We start from the raw sequence: 25,263 nt of genomic DNA, 5'->3' as shown, positions 1-25,263 counted from the left end.
AGAGGGGAACTTAGAGAGGGGAAGTAGGGCTAAATCAGAGGGCCTGGAATGGAGAGTGTGGACTTATCCTAAATGAAGATAAAACCCTAGATGCTTAATCCAGTGGTCCTGATGTTGCCCCCCCAGAGGACAGTTGGCAATGTCTGCACACATTTTTGATTGTGGGGTGGGGCGCTACTGGCATCTAGTGAGTAGAGGCCAGAGATCCTTCTAACATATGCTACAGTGCATAAGACAGACCTCACAACAAAGAATTATCTGGCCTAAAATGTTAATGATTTTGAGGCTGAGAAACCCTACCCCAAAGCGCTTTACTGAACCCCTCTTTTTTGGCAATGGACACTTGCAGCTGTACGTGTTGTCGGTGGCTTTAAAGTTTAAACAATGAGCTGCTAGTTCTTCCCTGCCTCTCATTTTTCTTTATTCTAGACATTAAAGTTAAAATTTTTTCGCATTATATTCCAATGTGATAGATGAGAGGATGGTAAGTGTTAAGTCTGGTTTCTTCCTCACTTAATTTCTAACATTCCATCCAGTTATACAATGGACTTTTACTTCCCCATTCCTTTGTCTGTTATGCTCACAAAAAACTGAACAGTGCAATTAAATATAGTTTTGTGGCCCTTACTGTGATCCTAATGGGATAACCTTATGCCTGATGCCAGTGAGGTAGTTTTCATATCCTGCAAAGTATGACAGCAGGCGCCAAGCAGAGTATGCAGCACAGAGTTTTGTTTAAAAGACAGCAGAGGGCGTCCCTGGAGGCGCAGTGGTGGAGAGTCCGCCTGCCGATGCGGGGGACACGGGTTCGTGCCCCGGTCCGGGAGGATCCCACGTGCCGCCGAGCGGCTGGGCCCGTGAGCCATGGCCGCTGAGCCTGCGCGCCCGGAGCCTGTGCTCCGCAACGGGAGAGGCCACGACAGTGAGAGGCCCGTGTACCGCAAAAAAACCCAAAAACCAAAAAAACAAAAAAATAACTATAAAAGACAGCAGAATGTAAGAGCCAAGTGTTTGCATCACAATTACAAATACTGAAACAAAAAGAGGTGATGTAGAAGGCAAAGATGCTCATCATTTCCACAGTGAAGATTAGGAACAAGAGAGACAATCTTAGGTGTGTTGAGTATAAAAATGGGCACTGGTCCTCCAGGAAGTGAAGCCACTCCTCTCTTTTCCAGTGCTATATGTTCCACATGTATGTTGGGGTACGTGCCGGAGGGGGTATCGGTGATGAAATCGAAGACCCAGCCGGCGACGAGTATGAGATCTATCGAATCATCTTTGATATCACCTTCTTCTTCTTTGTAATTGTCATTCTCTTGGCCATAATACAAGGTAAGCATCACCCTCAAGGAGATCTAGAATTTGACCTACATATTGTTGAAGCTAACATTAAAGACGGGGTAAGAATGTCAGGTGTTTCTTAGAAAAGCCAAATAGAACTCTTCCGTTCAGTGTTTCTTCATGGGAAATCTGTAGAGGGAAAAACAAAGAAGCAAGGGACCCTGCTCTGGCCGGGAGATGGCTACAGGTTTCTCTGGCCTCCTTTCAAATAACAGAATGGAAAGAGCACTTTCCTGGGTCTGATTTCCTGCCCTGTCGCTGATGACCTTTACAACTAGTGGTGGGTGAGCCATCTAGCCTCTTTGGGTCTATCACATGGAAATCATATAAACCTCTAAGCCATGAGTTATTGAAAAGATTTCTTTAAAAATGATGTCTGTTCCGTGTGCCCTGGGAGCAGAATGCTGTTCTTCACATTTGACGAAACTGAGCCATAGTAAGTCTAAGAAACTTGGCTGAAGTGTACAGCTGAAAAGTGTCAGGGCTGGAATCCAAAGGCACAGGGTCTGGACCCAGAGCCGTCACGGGCAACCACCGTGCCACGTTGACCCGTTCGATCTTCCTTTTACTCCAAGGGAACTTGGAGCGGGTAGTTTTTTCCTCTCCTTTTATTCCAAGGTAACTTTTTTTTCCCTCAGAAGAATCACTCATGTTGTCTTCTTCTGCTTACACATTTATCCTAGCTTGAATTAAATGTCTATAAATGGGACATTATCCTCTAAATTCCACGGGCAAGAAAATGATACCCTTTTATCAGTAAAGTACAGGAACACGTTTAAAGGATTCATAACCCTTCCTTTATGTCTTTATTGAGTGTAACAATAATGTGTTTACAAGAGGGCAAAGTCATATAAAGCACTTGGAAGAAAACGTACAGCCTGGCAAGTCACAGGAGAAAAGGGAACAAAGCAGCAGGAAGCCGTTAGTTGCTGACTGCTGCAGTTAATAATGCTAGGGAAAGTTTATTGATGACGAACTTGTGAAAAAAATGATTTGAGAAAAATTCTTCACAGTTAATATGGGCCTGTTTGATTTGCAAATTAGCACTTGACAATCTTATTAGTGGCATTTTCTGTACTTTATGACCATCAATCTCCATTGCTCCTTCTTGGCGTGAAGCAGGTAGTAACATACCATTTCTTGATGCCAAGGTAACCCAAGGTTTTTCCTGCTGTCACTTCACTTTTAAACCCCTTTTCAGGCAGTATGTATGTGTCCTGGGAACTGCATGTATGTCTGCCCCACAAAGACAGAACGCTGCTGCCCTCGTAGGAGTATCTGGTGTGCGCTCACATCTTCTGCCAAGCTCTGAGCATCTCTCAGTGTCATGGTCCCTTTCCTTGGGAGGCTTAGCCAAGGGGCTGTGAATTTCATTATCCTTCTATGGTTGATAGATTAAATCCCATCTTTACTGAACACTAGGTTTAATTATCGATGCTTTTGGGGAACTAAGAGACCAACAGGAACAGGTCAAAGAAGACATGGAGGTGAGTCTCCCCGTTTCTGACTCTGCGTTTTTGTTGTTGTAGACACTGCCTGTCCCCACTGTCTTTTATCAAAGAATGACGACTGTGGGAGAAGGGGGAGGGACATGAACAATGCATGGCTTCATTGGCCTGTTTTTGATTCAGGCAATACACGTAGTTGAGCACTGTTGCTAGGCTGTGTGGTGGGCTCCAGGTACATACAAACAGTAGTGTGGCGCCATCTGCCCCTCCAGGAGGGGGAGACATTTTTGGTGGATCCGCTGACAAATAAATAAGTAAACAGGACATCATGAGCAGTGTGATGAACCCCTTTATAGGAGGAAACCCTGCGTGCTGGGGTCTCTAGGGCTGGTGTCTAATTGCCTCTTGTATGATCAGGGGCGTACTTAAAAGAAGGGATGCCCAAGCTGAGGCCTGAAGATTGCAGAGGTGTGGATTTGAGAGAGAGCGAGAGAGAGAGTGCAGGCCAGTTTTAGGCCACCTCCCCACTCCAACGTGCCCCACCATGCCCATCACCAGGGGTACCATCCACATTGGATTCTGTGAAAACGTCACCGCCTGACGTTCTATATACCAAGACTCTGATCTTAGGGAATTTGATATGCAGATTTTTTTCTTGGAAGCATAACTGGTTCAGGATGAAGCATTACTTTCTAGTAAAGGGGCTGGAGAAGAAGGCCAGCTAATTAAGAGCCTAATCATGCATTTGAGAGATTTACAGTGTGACTTACAGGCCGGGAAGCAAGAAAATGGTTTTAAGCGGGGCAGTGAGGTGATCAGATTTTACATTTTAAAAAGATAACTATGGATTAAAATACGGGGAGTGGGCGCAACGCTGGCACACCCAGGGACAGGGAAGCAGCTGTCAGCATCTTCTAGGTAGGAGATGATGAGGCTTTTGCTAGAGAAGTGCCACTGAGGATGCAGGAGGCAGTACTCTGGCATGAAAAGAACCTGGTGATTGGCCAGATGCAGAGGATGAAGCGTTTGGAGCAAGCGGGGATGTTGCTGAGGTTCCGTCCAGCATGAGCCTCTAGAAAGAAGCCTGGTGGCTCGGTTACACACAGAGTGACCGAGAGCGGTAACAAAGAGGAAGGGCAGTTTCCTGGGGAAAGCTGTTAAGTGGGAACCTGTTTAGTTAAGAGACACTGAATGGTGTACAAGACTGGATTGCTGAATGGAGCCTTTCTGCTGTCAGCAGCTGTTGATCAGTAAGGCAGGGAGAATTATAAATTACCTTAATCATCTTGATTCTAGGCTCTCGCATCTAGGGCATCATAAACATGCCTCTAACGGTATGAAACAGCTTCTAATTTGCAGGGAAGATGGGCATCTGGAGCCACATGAGGACAATAATTATTGAATTCATTTGAGTTGATACACAGGAGATGCTAATGATAAAACGGAAGGCCTGCTTCTCCCTGGGTTTTGGGTACCAGGCCTGCAGATGGCAGACCTAGATGGGATGGGAGGGAAGCGGAGAGGGCAGCGGTCCTGTTTCTAGAGTGGACTGTCAGTCATCCCAGTATGTGTATATTGGCTGTGTGCCTAGCATGATGCCTGGCATGTGGCGGACCTTCTCTGAATCGTTGATTCAACACCTCACGGCTTGGTATTTGGTTTGGTCCTCCCCAGATGGAAGGAATTTGTGCCTCCCCCGCTCCACCAGCTTGGTCATCAGACCTGGCTAGGATAGATACCAAGTTGGTGGTTTCAGCTGAGGACACATTCAGTCCTACCTAGATAACTTGAGCCAGTGTAATGAACAAGAGTGATCACCAAGCCTGGGCGTGTTCACTTAGGCTGGAGAAAAGAAGACGTTGCTTTGCTTTTCGGCCATCATCATCTTGTTCTCTTCTTTCTGCCTCTGTTACTTGTTGCTGTTGGTTCCTATGTCATTTAAACCCCACGGCAAGATGTAGTGGTGGCAACAGTTAAATTGATACTCAGGTGCTTGGCACAGCCTTCTGGGATGATCTTTTACGTGGACCGAATAAACAAAGTAGCTGCCCCTGAGTGGTGAGCTGTGTTTCCCTTTTGTTTTGCTTTCTGAACTCTGACCTTTGAATACTGCCTTTGTCTTCTAGACCAAGTGCTTCATCTGTGGGATAGGCAATGATTACTTCGACACCGTGCCCCATGGCTTTGAAACCCACACTTTACAGGAACACAACTTGGCCAATTATCTGTGAGTGTGCCTCACTCGGACTCCCCTACCTCTCCTGATACCCAGGCAGCCCCCACCTCAGGAAGCTGGAGAAACAGGACAGAGAGCACCTCTCGTTACCATTGGCTTTGGGCTTCTTATACCTCTCGGAGGGAAAGACCCACAGCTAGTGGTTCTTTGGACTTAGGAAATGAAGTTGCAGCCCTCCACGTGAACAATACCTTCTAGAACATGAAATGAAAAGGTGGAAAGGATGAGCAGAATATGTACCAAGTCTCAAGCCTCTCAGAGAGCTTGGGCCGTGTTTTCCATTTCGAACAGGAATGCTCCAGCTGCTCCCTAGAGATATGTGAATCTTCATGTTTCTTTTCTGAAGAACCACAGACCTCTTTAGGCACCACTGGAAACAGTTAAATGTTGTATTTTTTTTTTTAATACATAGAAATCTGGCTATTACTTGAGACTAGCCAAAACTGTACTTGAGACTAGCCAAAACTGTACTTCAGTACAATATTATTTCTTAATCCGTTTCTAACCTGATTTTAATATCTAACAAACAGAAAAGATATAGGAAAAAAAAGATATAGAGTAGCATTGTAGCAATTAAAAAAAAGTGGGTTTTGGAATTCACAAGTGTGCAATATTAGACAAGTTATTGAGCCTTTTTAATTATTGGTTTATCCAAATGAGGATTTCAATTCCTGCTCCATGAGTGAATGTGGAAACAGTTGCAGGCAGGGTCTGGCACTGAGCCTGGTATAAAGCAGCTCCCAAGAGGTATAACTTGATCTGTGAACACATTATAGCTCCTTTGAAAAAAATATTTTTAAAGCTGATTGATTGATTAAGCTTTTGGTCCCCATGGCATTTTTTTTTTTTTTTTTTTGGCCCTGCAGGTTTGACCCAGTTAGTTATTTTCTCTGCCATGAAGAGTTATTAGTCCATGGCAGAATCAGAAGTATCTGTTTATGCTGATATTTCCATACAATCCATTTCTGATTACTCTCTCTGTATCTGTAGGTTTTTTCTGATGTATCTCATAAACAAAGATGAAACAGAGCACACAGGACAGGTAGGTAAACAGTGACCATACATCATCTAAAAGAAATGATAAAAGAATCTCTGCATTTTGGAATGTGTACATTAACCATTAATATTGGAATTACTTTCAGATATTAGTCATGGTATCTCAGTATAACATTCCTGTTATCTGGATGTGTATGCAAAGATTGCTGTAGTAGAAAAAGTAAAATTAGAATTGCACATTTATTAGCTGAAAATGCTGAGTTTGGGTTTTGATAATTATAATATACTTGATTGCTTAATCAGATAGCAGATGATTTCAAATGAACTTCATTCAATAGTATTACAGTCATTTAAAAATAATTGCATATCCTGGGACAAGATGGCAGAGTAGAAGGACCCTGAGCTCACCTCCTCTCAGGAGCACACCAAAATCACAACTGAATGCTAAACAACCATTGGTAAAAAAAAGACTAGAACCTACCAAAAAAGATATTCTACACCCAAAGACAAAGAAGAAACCACAATGAGACAGTATAAGGGGTGAACTTGCAACATAATTAAATCCTATACCCACCCCAGGTGGGCGACCCACACACTGGAGAACAATTATATTGCAGAACTTCTCCCACAGGAGTGAGAATTCTGAGCCCCATATCACGCTCCCCAGCCTTGGGGTCTGGCATCAGGAGGAGGACCCACCCCCACCCCAGAGCACTTGACTTTGAAGCCAGCAGGGCTTGAGAGCAGGAGCGCCAAAGAACTGTGCAAAACAGAGATGCCACTCTTGGAGGGCACACACAAGGTCTTTGTGCCCCAGGACCCAGGGCAAGAGCAGTGACTTCATAGGAGCCTGGGCCAGACTTACCTGCTGGTCTTGGAGGGTCTCCTGGGGAAGCAGGTGTGGCTCACTATGGGGACAAGGACACCGGTGGATTCACTGGCCTGAGCTCTCCCAGAGGCCGCCATTTTGGCACCAAGACCCAGCTCCACCCAACACCCAAACCACCAACAGGGTGGGAACACAGACCCACCCATCAGCAGACAGGCTGCCTAAAGGCTTCCTGAGTCCACAGCCACCTCTAGACACGTCCCTTACATGGCCAGCCCACCAGAGGGCCAAGACCCAGCTCCATCCACCAGTGGGGAGGCACCAGTTCCTCCCACCAGGAAGCCTGCACAAGCCTCACCCACCAGGGGGCAGACACCAGAAGGAAGAAAACTACAATCGCCTCCACACTGTGGAACTGAGTCTGCAAACACAGGTCAGAAACTACCCTGATGAGAGGGTGATAAGAGGGGCGTGTACTGCTGGGACACATAGGACATCCCCTACAGAGGGCCACTTCTCCAAGGTCAAGAAAAGAAACATAACTGACCTTCCACATACAGAAACATACAAATAGAAATTCAGACAAATGAGATGGCAGAGGAATATGTTCCAGATGAAGGAACAAGATAAAACCCCAGAAGAACAACTAAGGGACATGGAGATAGGCAACCTACCTGAGAAAGAGTTGAGAGCAATGATCATGAAGATGCAAGAACTCAGGAAAAGAATGGATGCACCGAGTGAGAAGGAACAGGAGGTTTTTAACAAAGAGTTAGTTAGAAAATATAAATAACAACCAAACAACTGAACAATACAATAAGTGAAATGAAAAATACAGTAGAAGGAATTGATAGCAGAATACATGAGGCAGAAGAATGGATAAGTGAGCTGGAAGATAGAGTGGTGGAAATCACTGTTTCAAAACTGAATAAAGAATGAAAAGAAATGAGGACGGTTTAAGCAGCCTCTGGGACAATGTCAAAGGCATCAACATTCACATTATAGGGGTCCCAGAAGGGAGAGAGAGAGAGAGAAAGGGCCTGAGAAGATATTTGAAGAGATAATAGCTGAAAAATTCCCTACCATGGGAAAGGAAACAGTCACCCAAGTCCAAGAAATATAGAGTCTCAGGCAGGATTAACCCGAGGGGGAACACACCAAGACACACAATAATAAAAATGAAAAAAATTAAAAATATTAAAAGCCACAATGGGAAAGCAACAGATAACATACAAAGGATTCCCCATAATACTATCAGTTGATTTCTCAGCAGAAACTCTGCAGGCCAGAAGGGAGTGGCATAATATATTTAAAGTGATGAAAGGGAAGAACCTACAACCATGAATGCTCTACACAGCAAGGCTCTCATGCAGATTTGATGGAGAAATCAAAGGCTTTACAGACAAGCAAAAGTTAAGAGAATTCAGCACCATCAAATCAGCTTTATAGCAAGTGCTAAAGGAACTTCTCTAGGCAGAAAGGAAAAGGCAGCAACTAGAAAAAAAATTACAAAATGGGAACGCTCACCTGTAAGGCAAACATACAGTAAAGGTAGGAAATCCTTCATACACAAATAGGATAACTAAACCAGTAATCGTGAGAGGAGGAGAGTACAAAGGTAGGATATTTGAAATGCATTTGAAATTAGGAGATCAGCAACTTAAAACAATCAAGTATATATATAGACTGCTATATCAAAACCTCATGGTAACCACAAATCAAAAATCTATAATTGATATACACACTTAAAAAAAGGAATTCAAACACAACACTAAAGATGGTCATCAAATCACAAGACAGGAGAACAAAATAGGAAAGGAAGGAAAGACCAACAAAAGCAAATCCAAAACAATTAACAAAATGGCAATAAAAATATACATATCGATAATTTCCATAAACGTAAATGGATTAAATGCTCCAACCAAAGGACAAAGACTGGGTGAATGGATACAAAAACAGGACCCATATAAATTCTGTGTACAAGAGACCCACTTCAGATCTAGGGACACATACAGACTGAAAGTGAGGGGATGGAAAAAGGTATTCCAGGTAAATGGAAATCAAGAGTAGCAATACTCAGATCAGACAAAATAGAGTTTAAAATAAAGACTGCTATGAAAGACAAAGAGTGACACAAAATAGTAATCAAGGGAATAATCCAAGAAGAAGATACAACCATTGTAAATATATATGCACCCAACATAGGAGCACCTCAATGTAGAAGGAAATGTTAACAGCATAAAAGGAGTAATTGACAGTAGCACAATATTAATGGGTGATTTTAACACCCCACTTACATCAATGGACAGATCATCCAGACAGAAAATCAATAAGGAAACACAGGCCTTAAATGACACATAAGACCAGATGGACTTCATTGATATTTATAGAGCATTCCATCCGAAAGCAGCAGAATACACATTCTTTACAAGTGCACATGTAACATTCTCTAGGATAGATCTCATGCTGGGCTAAAAAGCAAGCCTCAGTAAATGTAAGAAAACTGAAATCATATCAAGCATCCTTTGTGACCACAATGCTATGAGATTAGAAATCAATTATAGGAATAAAACTGTAAAACACACACAAACACATGGAGGCTAAGCAATATGTTACTAAACAACCAATGGATCACTGAAGAAATCAAAGAGGAAATTAAAAAATACCTAGAAACAAATGGCAACGAAAACTTGACAACCCAAAAACTATGGGATGCAGCAAAAGCAGTTCTAAGAAGGAAGTTTATAGCAATACAGTCTAACCTCAGGAAACAAGAAAGCTCTCAAACATCCTAACCTTACACCTAAAGCAACCAGAGAAAGAAGAACAAACAAAACCCAAATTTAGTAGGACAGAAATCAAGATCAGAGCAGAAATAAATGAAACAGACACGAAGGAAACAATAGCAAAGATCAGTGAAACCAAAAGCTGGTTCTCTGAGTAGATAAAATTGATAAACCTTTACCCAGATTCATCAAGAAAAAAAGGGAGAGACCTCAAATCAATAAAATTAGAAATGAAAAAGGAGAAGTCAGAATGGACACCACAGAAATACAAAGGATCGTAAGAGACTAGTACAAGCAACTATATGCCAATAAAAGGGAGAACCGGGAAGAAATGGACAAATTCTTAGAAAGGTACAACATTGCACTAGCAAGAAATAGAACATATGAACAGATCAGTCACAAGTAGTGATACTGAAACTATGCTACCACCAACCGATGGATCACTGAAGAAATCAAAGGGGAAATTAAAAAATACCTAGCAGCAAAAACAGTTCTAAGAGAGAAGTGTACAGCCATGTAAACTTTATAGTTACAGCCATATAGGCTCAAGAACCCAAAAAAAATCTCAAACAACCCAACCTTACACCTAAATCAACTCGAGAAAGAACAAACAAACCTCAAAGTTAGTAGAAGGAAAACAATCATAAAGATCAGAGCAGAAATAAATGAAATAGAGATGAAGGAAACAATAGAAAGATCAATGAAACTAAAAGCTGGTTCCTTGAAAAGATAAACAAAACTGAATAAACCTTTAGCCAGATTCATCAAGAAAAAAAGGGAGGGCACCCAAATCAATAAAACTAGAAATGAAAAGGGAGATGTTATGTAGGAAACCACAGAAACACAAGGGACCATAAGAGACTAATACAAGAACTATATGCTAATAAATGGACAACCTAGAAGAAATGGACAGCTTCTTAGAAAGGTACAAGGAATGAACAGAAATAGGAACAGACCAATTACAAGTACTAGAATTGAACCTGTGATTTAAAAACTCCCAAAAAACAAAAGTCCAGGACCAGATGGCTTCACAGCAGAATTCTACCAAACATTTAGAGAAGAGTTAACACCTATACTGAAACTAATCCAAAAAACTGCAGAGGAAGAAACAGTTTCAAACTCATTCTATGAGGCCACCATCACCCTGATACCAAAACCAGACAAAGATACCACAAAAAAAATTACAGGCCAATGTTACTGATGAACATAGACACGAAAATCCTCAACAAAACACTAGCAAACCAAATCCAACAATACATTAAAAGGATCATACACCATGATTGAGTGGGATTTATCCCAGGGATGCAAGGGTTTTTCAGTATTCCCAAATCAATCAGTGTAATACACCATATTAACAAATTAAAGGAGAGAGACTATATGATCATCTCAATAGATGCAGAAAAAGCTTTTGATAAAAGTCAACATCCACTTATGACAAAAGCCCTGCAGAAAGTAGGCATAGAGGGAACCTACCTCAACATAATAAAGCCCACATATGACACATCCACAGCTAACATCACACTCAATGGTGAAAACCTAAAAGCATTTACTCTAAGATCAGGAACAAGACAAGGAGGTCCACTGTCACCCCTTTTACTCCATGTTGTTTTGGAAGTCCTAACCCCAACAATCAGAGAAGAAAAAGCAATAAAAGGAATTCAAATTGGAAAAAAAGTAAAACTGTCACTGTTTGTAATTGATGTGATATACTACACATAAAAAATCCTAATGATGCTACCAGAAAACTACTAGAGTTCATCAGGGAATTCAGTAAAGTTGCAGAATACAAAATTAACACACAGAAATCTGTTGCATTTCTACACACTAACAACAAATAATCAGAAAGAGAAATTAGGAAACAATCCCATTACCTAAATGTCCATTGACAAAGGAATGGGTAAAGAAGATGTGGTACATATATACAGTGGAATATTACTCAGCCATAAAAAAGAATGGAATAATGCTATTTGCAGCAACATGCACGGACCTAGAGATTGTCATACTGAGTGAAGTAAGACTGTGAAAGACAAATATCATATGATATCGCTTATATATGTGGAATCTAAGAAAATGGGTTAAGTGAACTTATTTACAAAACAGAAATAGAGTCACAGATGTAAAAAACAAATTTATGGTTACCAGGGGGGAAGGGGAGAGGGATAAATTGGGAGATTGGGATTGACATATACACACTACTATATGTAAAATAGATAATCAACAAGGACTTACTGTATAGCACAGGGAACTCTACTCAATACCCTGTAGTGACCTATATGGGAAAAGAATCTAAAAAAGAATGGATATATGTATATGTATAATTGATTCACTTGAGGAAACACAATATTGTAAATCAACTACACTCTAATAAAAAGTTACAAATAAAAGAATTTCATAAGAACAAAAACAAACAAAGGAATCAATCCCATTTACCATCACATCAAAAAGAATAAAATACCTAAGAATAAACCTACCGAAGGAGGCAAAGACCTGTACTTCGAAAACTATAAGATGCTGATGAAAGAAACCAAGATGACACAAAATGATGGAAAAATATACCATGTTCTTGGGTTGGAAGAATCAATATTGTCAGAATGAATAAACCAGGCATCCCTAGTGGTGCAGTGGTTAGGAGTCCACCTGCCAGCACAGGGGACATGGGTTTGAGCCCTGGTCCAGGAAGATTCCACATACCACAATGCAACTAGGCCCGTGCACCACAACTACTGAGTCTGTGCTCTGGAGCCTGCGAGCCACAACTACTTAAGCCAGTGCGCCTACAGCCTGTGCTCTGCAATGGAAGAGACCACCGCAATAAGAGGCCCACGCACCACAATGAAGAGCAGCCCCTGCTCACCGCAACTAGAGAAAGCCTGCATGAATCAATGAAGACCCAGCACAGCCAAAAATAAATAAAATAAATTTTTTGAAAAATGAGTAAACTACCCAAGGCAATCTAGAGATTCAGTGTAATCCCTATCAAATTACCAATGGCATTTTCAAAGAACTAGAACAAAATTTTTTTTAATTTGTATGCAGACACAAAAGACCCCAAATAGTTAATGCACTCTTGAGAAAGAAAGATGGAACTGGAGGAATCAGGCTCCCTGACTTCAGTCTACACTACAAAGCTACAGTAATCAAGAGAGTATGGTACTGGCAGAGAAACAGAAATATAGATCAATGGAACAGGATAGAAAGCCCAGAGATAAACCCACACACCTATGGTCAACTAATCGATGATTAAGGAGGCAAGACTATGCAATGGAGAAAAGACAGTCTCTTCAACAAGTGGTGCTGGGAAAACTGGACAGCTACATGTAAAAGAATGAAATTAGAACACTACCTAACACCATACACAAAAATAAACTGAAAATAGATTAAAGACCTAATTGTAAGGCCAGATACTATGCAATTCCTAGAGGAAAACAGAGGCAGAACACTCTTTGACATAAATCACAGCAAGATCTTTTTAGATAACACCTCCTAGAGTAATGAAAATAAAAACAAAAATAAACAAATGGGACCTAATTAAATTTAAAAGCTTTTTCACAGCAAAGGAAACCATAAACAAAATGAAAAGACAACCCTCAGAATGGGAGAAAATATTTGTAACCGACAAGGGATTAATCTCCAAAATATACAAACAGCTCATGCAGCTCAATATCAAAAAAACAAACAACCCAATCAAAAAATGGGTGGAAGACCTAAATAGACATTTCTCCAAAGAAGACATACAGATGGCCTAGAGGCACATGAAAAGATGCTCAACATCACTAATTATCAGAGAAATGCAAATCAAAACTACAGTGAGGTATCATCTCACAATGGTCAGAATGGCCATCATCAAAAAACTCTATAAACAATAAATGCTGGAGAGGATGTGGAGAAAAGGGGACCCTCCTACACTGTTGGTGCGAATGTTAATTGGTACAGCCAGTATGGAGAATGGTATGGAGGTCCATCAAAAAACTAAAAATTGAACTACCATATGACCCAGCAATCCCACTACTGGGCATATACCCTCAGAAAACCATAATTCAAAAAGATACATGCACCCCAATATTCATTGCAGCACTATTTACAATAGCCAGGACATGGAAGCAACCTAAATGTCCATCAGCAGAGGAATGGATAAAGATGTGGAACATATATACAATGGAATATTACTCAGCCATAAAAAGGAACGAAATAGTGCCATTTGCAGAGATGTGGACAAACCTAGAGACTGTCGTACAGAGTGAAGTAAATCAGAGAAAGAAAAAATATCATGGAATATCACTTATACATGGAATCTAGAAAAATGGTACAGATGAACTTATTTGCAAAGCAGAAATAGAGACACAGATGTAGGGAACAAACTTATGGATATCAAGGGGGAAGGGGGGGGTGGGATGAACTGAGAGATTAGGATTGACACATATACACTACTACGTATATAATAGATAACTAATGAGAACCTACTGTGTAACACAGGGAACTCTACTCCATGCTCCACGGTGACCTAAATGGGAAGGAAATCTAAAAAAGAGGGGATATATATATATATATATATATATATATATATATATATATTCATGATAATTATATTCATAGTAATTATTTCATTTATATATATATATATAAATTCACTTTGCTGTACAGCAGAAACTAACACAACATTGTAAACCAATTATATACTCCAATAACAATTAAAAAAAAAGAAATCCCAGAAATAAACCAACGCACCTTTGGTCAATTAGTTTACAACAAAGGAGGTACAATATACAATGGAGAAAAGACGGTCTCGTCAATAAGTGCTGCTGGGAAGACTGGACAGCTACATGTAAAAGAATGAAATTAGGACACTCCCTAACACCACACACAAAAATAAACTCAAAATGGATTAAAGACCTAAATGTAAGCCTGGATACTGTGTAACTCCTAGAAGAAAACATAGGCAGAACACTCTTTGACATAAATCACAGCAGTATCTTTTTGGATCTGTCTCCTAGTGTAATGGAAATAAAAACCAAAATAAACAAGTGGGACCTAACTAAACATCTTTTGAATAGCAAAGGAAGCCATAAACAAAATGGAAAGAAAACCTACGGACTGGAAGTAAATATTTGCAAATGATGCAACTGACAAAGGATATACAAAATATATCCAAAATATACAAACAGCTCCTACACCTTAATATCAAAAAAACCACCAACCCAATCAAAAATGGGCAGAAGACCTAAGTAGGCGTTTCTCTAAAGAAGACATACAGATGGCCAAGAAGCACATGAAAAGATGCTCAGCATTGCTAATTATTAGAGAACTGTAAATCAAAACTACCATGAGGTATCACCTCACAACGTTCAGAATGGCTGTCATCAAGAAGTCTACAAATAAATACTGAGAGGGTGTGGGGAAAAAGGAACCCTCCTACAGTGTTGGTGGGATTGTAAATGGGTACAGCCACTATGGAGAACAACAGTATGGAGGTTCCTTAAAAAGCTAACAATAGAGCTACCATATGATCCTGCAATTCCACTCCTGGGTATATATCTGGAGAAAACCATTAATTTGAAAAGATACATGTACCCCAATGTTTACTACAGCACTATTTACAATAGCCAAGACATTGAAACAACCTAAATGTCCACTGACAAATGAGTGGATACAGAAGATGTGATACACACACACACACACACACACACACACACACACACAATGGAATATTACTTGGGCATAAAAAATTATGAAATAATGCTTTTTGCAGCTTTTTGCAGCAACATGAATGGACCTAGAGATTATGATACTAAGTTAAGTAAGTCAAAGACAAAAATCATATGATATCTCTTATATGTGGAACCAAAAATAAAATGATACAAATAAATTTATATACAAAACAGAAATAGAGCCACAGACATAGAAAACATATCTATGGTTACCAAAGAGGAAAGGAGTGGAAGGGATAAATTAGGAGTTTGTGATTAACATATACACACTACTATATATAAAATAGATAGCAACAAATACCTACTGTATAGCACAGGGAACTATTCTCAATATTTTGTAATAACCTATAAGTGAAAATAATCTGAGAAAAAAAATATATGTATGTGTATAACTGAATCACGTAGCTGTACACCTGAAACTAACAACACTGTAAATCAACTGTACTTCAATTTTAAAAATTAAAATAAATAAATAATTGCATATTAAATGTTTAAGGTTCTGCCCGAGCTATTTGAAATTCTCCCTCCACAAATATTCACCTGCCATTGTTAATAGTTTGAATTTGGTACAATTAAACAAAAATCATAGTTTTAAGGAACCCTCAAAATCATATATCACAAATAGGTTTTTATCATTATTATATTACAGTCAAGATGAAGATTATTTATTAGTAGAAATAAATAAGACCTGGTATAATTAGGAACTATCTAAATGAATTTGGGATTATAACTATGTGTAATACACCATTATACGTATGTGACATATATATATGTATGTAAAATAACAAATTTGAGTCTCTTTCTATCTTATATTTTGTGGTAACACAGAGATCCTAGGGAAAGACATGTTCTTAACACATTGCCTTTACTTTTACAGGAATCTTATGTTTGGAAGATGTATCAAGAAAGGTGCTGGGAATTTTTCCCCGCTGGGGATTGTTTCCGGAAACAGTACGAAGACCAGCTAAATTAATCTCAGTCCCAGATCACCTCCGAAAACAAACACACACACACACACACACACACACACAGACACGCTCTGTCTTTGTCTCTGTTCTTCTGTTTCTAGACTCTATCTCTCTCTCTCTGTTCCCTTGGAAACATCTGCTGATTTTCTGAATTGCCAGCATTATATGCTTTCTCGGAGCAGTGAAGCTGTGTTTCTGAAGACTTGACTGTGCTTTTTCCCCCACCTAGTGTATATTCTTTGAGAATAATGACTGAAGAATAATCTAAATTCATACAAGGACAAAATAGGAAGAAAACCATTCTGGAGACTCTCAATCGTTACACACACAGATTTCCTTCTGAGACTCCTGGAAATCAGCTTGCACTATGGGGCTTTCACAGAGAAGCGTGGCAGCCACACTCATCCGGCCTCTTTATTTCACCATCCAGAAAGGAACTCTCTAATGGTCACAGAGCACTGTAGCACTTACCAGATTGCCGTGGACACCAGTTACGAAGGGAAATAGTGCCTTACTATATGTGGGTTGAGCTATGCAGAAGATATGTGCATGAAAAAACATCTTTATTTTCCTTATGTCGACTTTTTTTCTTAGTTAGATTGATTTTTGTGAGGGTTTTTTTTTCTTTCATGCTTTTCTTTGGTGGGGGAGGGTAAGAAAAGCAGTTTGCGTGCACCTTTTAAAAAAGACGGGTGGTCTGTCTCAGGATGAGAGGAGGTTCTTCTCATTCATCCAGATTCCCATTTCCCCTCCCCCTGTGCTCTTATTCTGGTAATGCTCTGATGCAATATTGCAACTTTATGAAATCTTTGTATGAAAACAGAAAGACTGCAAAAAATATACTTTCAAAAGAAATAATTCATTGCATGTTTATTATGCAAGTTTAAACGAACCAAGAAAACCTTCAGAAGCAAGTTGATCCACGTGAAAGAACTTTCATGATAATTATATTCATAGTAATAAAGTGTCGTGGGCTTAATTGTATATTTGGAGCCAGTGTCGTCCACCAACAATGTGATACATTATGAACTTGATGGTAGTTTTGGGTTTTTCTCTTTCTTTCGGCCACCTGTGATCAGTTGTGGATTAAGGACTTCTTGTCAGGCCATTTTTTTAATATCAAAGCTGAAGCAATATCCATTCAGGGATTTCATCAGTTGCATCAAAAAACACGGATAATAATATATCAATCACTCCATTTTGGGTCCTTTTAAATGTAATGCGAATCTTTACAAATAAAAAAGAGATTCAGAATGGAAGCAAGGTCATTTTGCAAATATTGGAGCTCTTTTATTACAAGGTCTGCTTGTTAATTTTAGAATTGTAAAACTGCTCTGATTAAACTATTTAACTTTCTCACCCTCTTTCTCCATTTCACTTATAACTGGGATGCATCAAAAAGCCTTGAGCTTTTAAGTTGTGTGTGTCTAGCGCAATCCAAACACTGCCTTAAGGCCTGTCATACGTCCCTGTAGCTAGCAAGTTTTCTGCTTTTATGATTACGGAACCTCAGAGCTATGGAGCATTTTGAATCAACTAGCTCCACCCCTGTCATTTCCTTGTCTTGGGGTCATCCAGATTTCTTGGAACCCACCAATAACAGAAAAATCACTGTCTCCCGAATCATTTTAATTTTTAATCAGCTTTCATTTTAAGAACTCTTCCTTATTCAGGGAAAATTCATTTCCATGCAACAACAGGGATTCATTTTCTGTCTTAATCTGGAAGAGGACTGGCACACCAGTAAGTGATATATGAAACATTCCAATGCGAATTGAATGGGTACTGTGTACCAAGGGCAGTGCTGGGTATCTACTGTCATTTTTCAGCCCATTGGCACATCACAGCTGTGGTACTTAGATTTTGCATTTATCTTGAAAAACTTTGCCCTTCTTCCTTTCTAGGTTCTTTGGCAGGTTAAATGGACATAAGACAGGTTCACAGGAGAAAAACAGTTTTTTTATGTACGTGAGCCCCACAAAGACATGAGAGGCTCCCGACAGTGAGGCAACTGAGGCTTATGTGCCATCCTGAGCTCAGGAGAAGAGAGTGGGGTCTGGGCCTTCAAAGGGAAGGAAGACAATTCACAGGATGGTGGCAAGAGCAAATATTTGGTAAGCAAATTTTTGCCGTGCCAGGTAGAACAAACAGGCCCTGCTGGGCTCCCCCCAGCCTCCCACACCAGCCCACACTCTCTATAGTTATCCCTGGTGATGGTTCTCTTCCTGGACCAGGTCTTCTATCTGAATTCTTTTAGACACTTAAGGAGGAGGTAAAAAGCTCTTCCTGAGTCTTCTGAGGCTTGATTGACTTCAGCTCAAAGTAATCCACATGCCAGAGTGGCACATTCTGGGGAGGCTCATACTAAACCTCTCAGTAACATTTTTATTTGGGTGAAGGAGTCAATTTGTCCGTGCTGTGGGAGTCCTCAGTCCTGCTCAAGGAGGTGACCTCATGTTCTGAGGAGTCTGGATAAAATAAATGAGGTCAGCTCCACAAAATATCCAAGACCACGTTCCCCTTTGCCACAAAACACTTCAGAGGAAGCACGCAACGGAGAGGAATAAATGTTATTCTGGGACATAAAGTCTGACAGATTCAGGTCTTCTGTTCATAATGCCGAAGTCAGAGTTGACATGAAACAACAGTTACAAGTGAGAGGTGAGCGAACAAATTCCTAGTTGTCCCCTGGATTCTGCAGATTCTTGTAGACTCTCCTGATTGATTGCTCCTGGCTTCAGAGCCCTGGTCAGTGACAGACAAGTGCTCAGGGAGAAACAGAGAAAGGCTGAATTCAGGAAAGGAAGCTTCCTTCCACTTGTGGCCTTTGGCCATCAGTGTTGGAGGAAGACTAAAGGCGCAGAGCTGGTCACTTTAGAAACTGTCACTGGTGCTGTCAGTGGCCGACAGAGGAGGAGGGTACCTCTTTGTTTCCGTCTCAAGGCCTCAAAGGGGAAGGGGCAGATTTTCTGCATTGGCGTTATTATTAAATCTCCCAGGAAATGTTGCACGAATTACAAACACACTGGGACTCTCTACTTCTGTGATTAAGCTCGGGGGGCTGCCTAACTCACACTGAAGAAATGTAATCCCCTCAGAAATTTTCAAGTATTCAGACAATCACAAAGAGTATCATAATATCCTATCTTCACGTCTCTGCTTCCACTCTCTCAGCCATTTTTCTCCCTTTCTTATTTCATCTATTCCTACCCCACTTTTTTTCTTTGGAAACATCTCTTGATCCTACTCCGTAAGATAAACAGCTAAAGCAGGCAGTTAGCTAGATAGGACCACAGCAAGGTGGGCCAAATGGCAGGAACCACACACCTAACAGCCAGGGTCCTTGGGTAGACAAAGAAAAGTAGGAACTTCCAGACCGACAGGAAACCACACATTTTGGGGTGACAAGTGTCCTGAAGGCAGACAAAGAAAGGTGGGAAAAGGCGGGAATCTCTGGTGTCCATTGTAACCTTTTGGTCACTATGCCCTCATTACAATAAAATTAGCCTTGCATATAAGAAGTTCTTATCGTGCACCGATGCCACGATACTTCCAATCAAGGCCAAATAAGGACAAAAATCCTTCCTCCCCTCAGGAAGGTGGGGCTGATGAAAATCAGGGAAAAGAACCCCCAAACCTCTCCCTCCCAAATGAATATTCCACCTCTTCTTTTCTACATCCATATAAGAAGTTTCCCAAAGAAACTCAGGGCAGCTACTCACCGGAGCCAGGCTGCTCTCCCCTAGGGAGCATACAATCGCTTAAATAAACCCTTGCTTTACTTTCCTGGCCTCCCGCCTTGTCCCTGAATTCCTTCTGCGACGAGACAAGAAATTAGCTGCCAGTATCATCTTTGGCGAGGCAGCCAGGGGAATTTCATAAGCCTCAGCCTCTCGCCTCCCTTACGCTTGAGAGGCGCTGCCTTGCTTCCTGCCATTCATTTCTCCCCCCTCCGTTCCCTCTCTCTCTCTCTCTCTCCCCCTCTCTTATTGTCTGTCCCATTTTCGGACCTGTTGTTGCAAAGATGTGGGCAGGAGTCGAGCATCTAAAAGCCGCTAGTGCACTCGCCACCGGAAGACTCTCCTCCGGATGACAATAGGTCTGTCCTCCCACCTCAAGGCAATTTCCGGGCAACGTTTTTAGGCACACAGTTAAAAGCATACCACCACCCACTCCCTGCAGCTACCCTTATGGGCTTATTATTGGTCCACCTATGCCTGACTATCCTTGTCTCTCTCTGTGTCCCTATCTTTTACTTTCCATTCTTTTTTCATGCCTTACTCTGCTGGAAATGGGGAAAGTGAATCTGCCAGGCATTTTCCAACCTTGCCGTTAGGTCTTATACCTCTCATTACTTGCAAGGCACGTCAGGAGAAGTTTCCAAGCATTCTCACAGGCGGCTAGGGACCCAAACCATAGGAGCTTTGCCCTCTGGGTTTGCCTTATCCACCATTTAATTAGCTGTCCTCGGGTTCAATTGTGTGGAAGTATAAAATGCAGCCTTACTCAGACTGTAAGAGAGTTCACACCGTGCCCATGGCTGTTACGGTCCCTTCGGGAGCTCCCTTGTGCCGTGGGTGGTCAGTGTACATAACCCCTGGTGTTGGGAAGGGGGACAGTCCTGCCCCGTGCGGTTGGAACCAGCGGCGGTGGGGCTGCATCTGGGCTGCCATCCTTCTCCACTCGCCTCTGCACGGCGCCCTGCATTCGGCCAGCCCCCTCCACGGTCCGCCACACAAGCGGGATCCATCCCCGCCCCCAACTCACCCTGCGGGCACGGGGCAGTTCATGCTGCGGGCGGGACGCACGCATGGCCACGCCCCAGGGACACATGACCCCCGTTTGCCATGCTTGCCTCCCCTGGGTTGCGTGATTGGGAGTGTTCTCTCAGGGCTGTCGGGCCGTCCATCCCACCAAGTGCAGACAGAGTGCCTCCACCTTGGCCCACCATATCCCCCCCCACCCCCGGCTGGTGGCGCTGCCCGCTGCATGGAGCATTCTGGGGGCGGGGGTAGGGTAGCACCCAGGCCAGGGGGTGCTGCCCACAAAAGGGAAGGGAAAAGAGAAGCTTTTTCAAAAACCACCTCCCTTAAGGGCCAGTGCCTGTTTCCAGAAATACACCATCCTCTTAGGGAAAAAAAACTGTAACCTAAATAGGTCCTGGAACTATGAGGATGTCTGTTCTAGAAGTCCATACCCCAGAACACAGAGATTAATCGTTGGCCACAGAATCTATAGAGAAGCCTTCAGGATGGTCAATCATCCTGGGTACCGCAGACACCACGATAGGACACAGGCCCCAGGATGCTGGGGCCAGCAGGATCGCCATATGGGGGAGTAGCTAACCCCCATTGTGACTAGTATGGAAGGGACTAGGTGGACAGGGACACCTGGAACAAGTCCTGTCCTAGGGAACTGCCACGGGACCTCCTAACGCCAGTGCACCTCTCTGTTACGGGAGCACCATCTCCCTGAAGGAGTGATAGGAAACACCTCTTCTATCCCCAAGGACTGACCCCTCAGGTGCATTCAGAGTCCCTAGGACAAGTTTCCTCTAGATTGTTTAAAATGAAAAAAACTTGCTTTCTTTTGTAACACAGCCTGGCCCCAGTATAAACTTGAGGACAATGAGGCCTGACCAGAAAACTAGAAGCCTCAACTATAATGCATAACATCGTACAGTTAGACATCTAAATGAACAGAAGTTCCTTATGTTCAGGCTTTTGTGGCCCTAAGAGAGAACCTGGAGCTACGCAAGTCCTATGTTAGGGAACCTTGCTGGCTGGGACCCATTCAGGCTACACCAAAGCCCTCTCTAGTGGCATCTGTGCAGGAACACAAGTCCCAGACAGAAGACCCAAGCCCCACACTCTTTCACCATCTTCAGCTCCTCCTCTGCCCTATAAGCCTCTTTACCCTTCCATACCAGCAGTGCAGCCAGAGTTTCCCAGCCCCCTTCAGGAAGTAGTAAGTGGGCCTCAGGGAGTTACCGGAGTCCACACCCCTTTTTCTTTTTTTTTTTTTTTTGGTACGCGGGCCTCTCACTGTTGTGGCCTCTCCCATTGCGGAGCACAGGCTCCGGATGCGCAGGCTCAGCGGCCATGGCTCCTGGGCCCAGCCGCTCCGCGGACCGGGGCACGAACCCGTGTCCCCTGCATCGGCAGGCAGACTCTCAACCACTGCGCCACCAGGGAAGCCCCACACCCCTTTGTCTTTGTCCAACCCACTGCTGCACTCCCTTAGGCTGATTCTCCGAGGACCCCCGCTGGCTCACTGAAGAATTCCCGGGACTAACTCTATCCTTTGACCTTACCTGGAAGGACCTAAATATTGTTCTTTCCCACTGCTGCACCACTGAGGAAAGACCCATATTTGGGCACAGGCTCAAACATATGCTGATGGATTACATGTCACCCAACCTCACCAATGCCCTGTGGACATGACAGCAGTGCCTCTAATGGATCCCAGTTGGGACTATTGGCCAGGCCAGCCTGGTATCACTAGAAGGGATCACATGATCCTCTGCCTTGCTGAAGGGATGAAACAATGCATAATTAACCCTGTTAACTATGATATGGTTAAAGAGATCACCCAAGGCCAAGATGAAAATCCAATCCTACTTCAAGCCCGATTGGTATCAATAGATACTCTCAGAAAGTATATGAATGTAGATGCAGACACTCTTGAGGGACACATAGTATTTGCAACCCACTTCATTAGCCAATCAGCCCCTGACACCCATAGAAAGCTTCAAAAGTTTGCCATGGGGCCCCAAACGTCTCTCAACCTTTTTATTGATACGGCCTTCAGGGTCTTTAGCAATAGCGACCAGGCTGAGGAGGAAAGGAAGGAACAGTGTGACTTAAGAAAGGGACGACTGCAGGCTAGGCTTTTGGCAGCCATCACGACAAGACCTAACCCACCACCTGGTCACCCCAAAAGTACTCCCAGAAGACCCCTGCCAGGAAAGGGAACCTTTATTAGCTGTGGGAGCCCCAAACACTAGAGGAAGGAATGCCCAGGAAACAGGTCCCAGCTACACCCAGGATGCCATGCCCACACTGTAAGAAGGTACACCACTGGAGGAGCGCATGCCCCCAGCTCCGAAGCAAGTGAGGTAATTCCCCCACGCCAGTCACGGCAGTGTTTGATTGACAGGACCCAGGACCTCCCAGGGCTCCTGAGGAGACCGTCATCATCACACAGGAAGAACTGCAGGAGACGTGACAGGTAAACTTCTCCAGTTTCTCGTGGACACGGGAGCCACTTACTTTGTCCTGACTTCTCACAGTGGGCCCCTTGCCCCCGAAACCTGCTCTATTACTGGAGTAGAAGGAAGACCAAAGCTAAAACATTTCACCACCCCTCTACCTTGCACCTGGGGAAAGATACTTATAACTCACAAGTTTCTTGTCATGCCTGAATGCCCTAGACCATTACTTGGAAGGGACTTTCGCTCAGCTTTGGGGGTGACTCTTACTCTCCCTGAAAACCAAAAGCAAGAATATTTTTGGCTGGACTATGTATCATACGAGACATGGACAGTCCAGCCCAAAATATTCCCCCAGAAAAACTTATAGATCTACAGGTCTGGGATCAGGGAATCCCAGGGAAGGCAAAGTTTGTCACTCCTATAAAAATCACCTTAAAAGAAACTAACAACTTCCTTTCCAGGCAGCAACACCCTATAAAACCAGAGACTCCAACCCCTAATCTCAAAATTTATCAAATATAGGCTTTTGGGCTTCCCTGGTAGCACAGTGGTTGAGAGTCCACCTGCCGATGCAGGGGACACGGGTTCGTGCCCCGGTCCGGGAAGATCCCACGTACCGCGGAGTGGCTGGGCCCGTGAGCCATGACCACTGAGCCTGCGCGTCCGGAGCCTGTGCTCCGCAACAGGAGAGGCCACAACAGTGAGAGGCCCGCGTACCATTAAAAAAAAAAAAAAAAAAAAATATATATATATATATATATATAGGCTTTGGGTGCCATATCAATCTCCCTGTAATACTCTAATCCTACCTGTCCTCAAACCTAGTAGGGAATATAGAATGGTCCAAGATCTCTGAATCTTAAGTGAAGCTGTAATTCCTCTTCATCCAATTGTTCCCAACCCATACACAATCCTTACTTGGTCCCAAAGGATACACCTGGTTTACAGTCCTTGATCTTAAAATGCCTTCTTCTGTATACCTGTTCGCCCTGATTCTCAATACATTTTTGCTCTTGAATGGACTGACCCAGACACTAATGAGACCCAGTAATATAGCTGGACTGTTTGGCAAGGCCTTGGAACTAAGGAAACTAAAGTTAGATATGAGGGCATTATTACAATATGCAGATGACTCCTTATCGGCAGCCCTTCAAAGGAAGCTTCAGACCAAAACACTGTACAGATCTTCAGTTTCCTGGCCTCCAGGGGGTATAAAGTATCCCCCCAGAAAGCCCAAATTTCCTCCCAGAGGGTCACCTACCTGGGACATGTTCTAAGCCAAGAGAAGCGCACCCTTACGACCCAGCAATCCTCCATTTACAATGACCACACACAAAGAAACAGCTCAGAACCTTCTTAGGAAGGGCTGGGTTTTACAGGATTTGGATCCCCAGTGTTGGTCTCATGGCAAAACCAATGTATGAGGCCTTGAAGGGAATGGACACAGAACCTCTATATTGGACATGGAATTTACAAAAAGCATTTGACTAGATAAAGACAGCCCTGACTAGTGCCCGAGCCCTATAGGGATCCCAGCTCTTAACAAGCCCTTTACTCTATTTACCTCAGAGAAACGGAATAGCCCTGGGAGTTCTCACCCAAAAAGTAGGGCCAGTTCCATGGCTAGTGGTGTATCTCTCCAAGCAATTGGACCCAGTGGCCTCAGGATGGCCACGCTGTCTGAGAGCCATAGCAGCCACAGCCCTGCTAGTTGAAGAGGCCACAAAACTCACCACGG

General features: G+C 42.7%; 1 protein-coding gene across 1 annotated transcript in view; it reads left to right on the top strand.

The window, feature by feature from the left end:
* RYR2 (ryanodine receptor 2) overlaps positions 1-16,317 on the top strand; it is a 515,056-nt gene extending 498,739 nt beyond the window's left edge. The window contains exons 102-106 of the mRNA XM_065893933.1: positions 1,179-1,335; positions 2,767-2,831; positions 4,919-5,019; positions 6,019-6,070; positions 16,222-16,317. Coding sequence (XP_065750005.1) covers positions 1,179-1,335; positions 2,767-2,831; positions 4,919-5,019; positions 6,019-6,070; positions 16,222-16,317 — 471 coding nt within the window. The remainder of the gene's footprint in view (positions 1-1,178; positions 1,336-2,766; positions 2,832-4,918; positions 5,020-6,018; positions 6,071-16,221) is intronic.
* Positions 16,318-25,263: the final 8,946 nt, after the last annotated feature.

Source organism: Phocoena phocoena, chromosome 16 (genome assembly GCF_963924675.1).
Source record: "Phocoena phocoena chromosome 16, mPhoPho1.1, whole genome shotgun sequence".
Lineage (NCBI taxonomy): Eukaryota > Metazoa > Chordata > Mammalia > Artiodactyla > Phocoenidae > Phocoena > Phocoena phocoena.
Note: the sequence above shows the minus strand (reverse complement) of the source record. Positions and strands in the feature narration are given on the sequence as shown.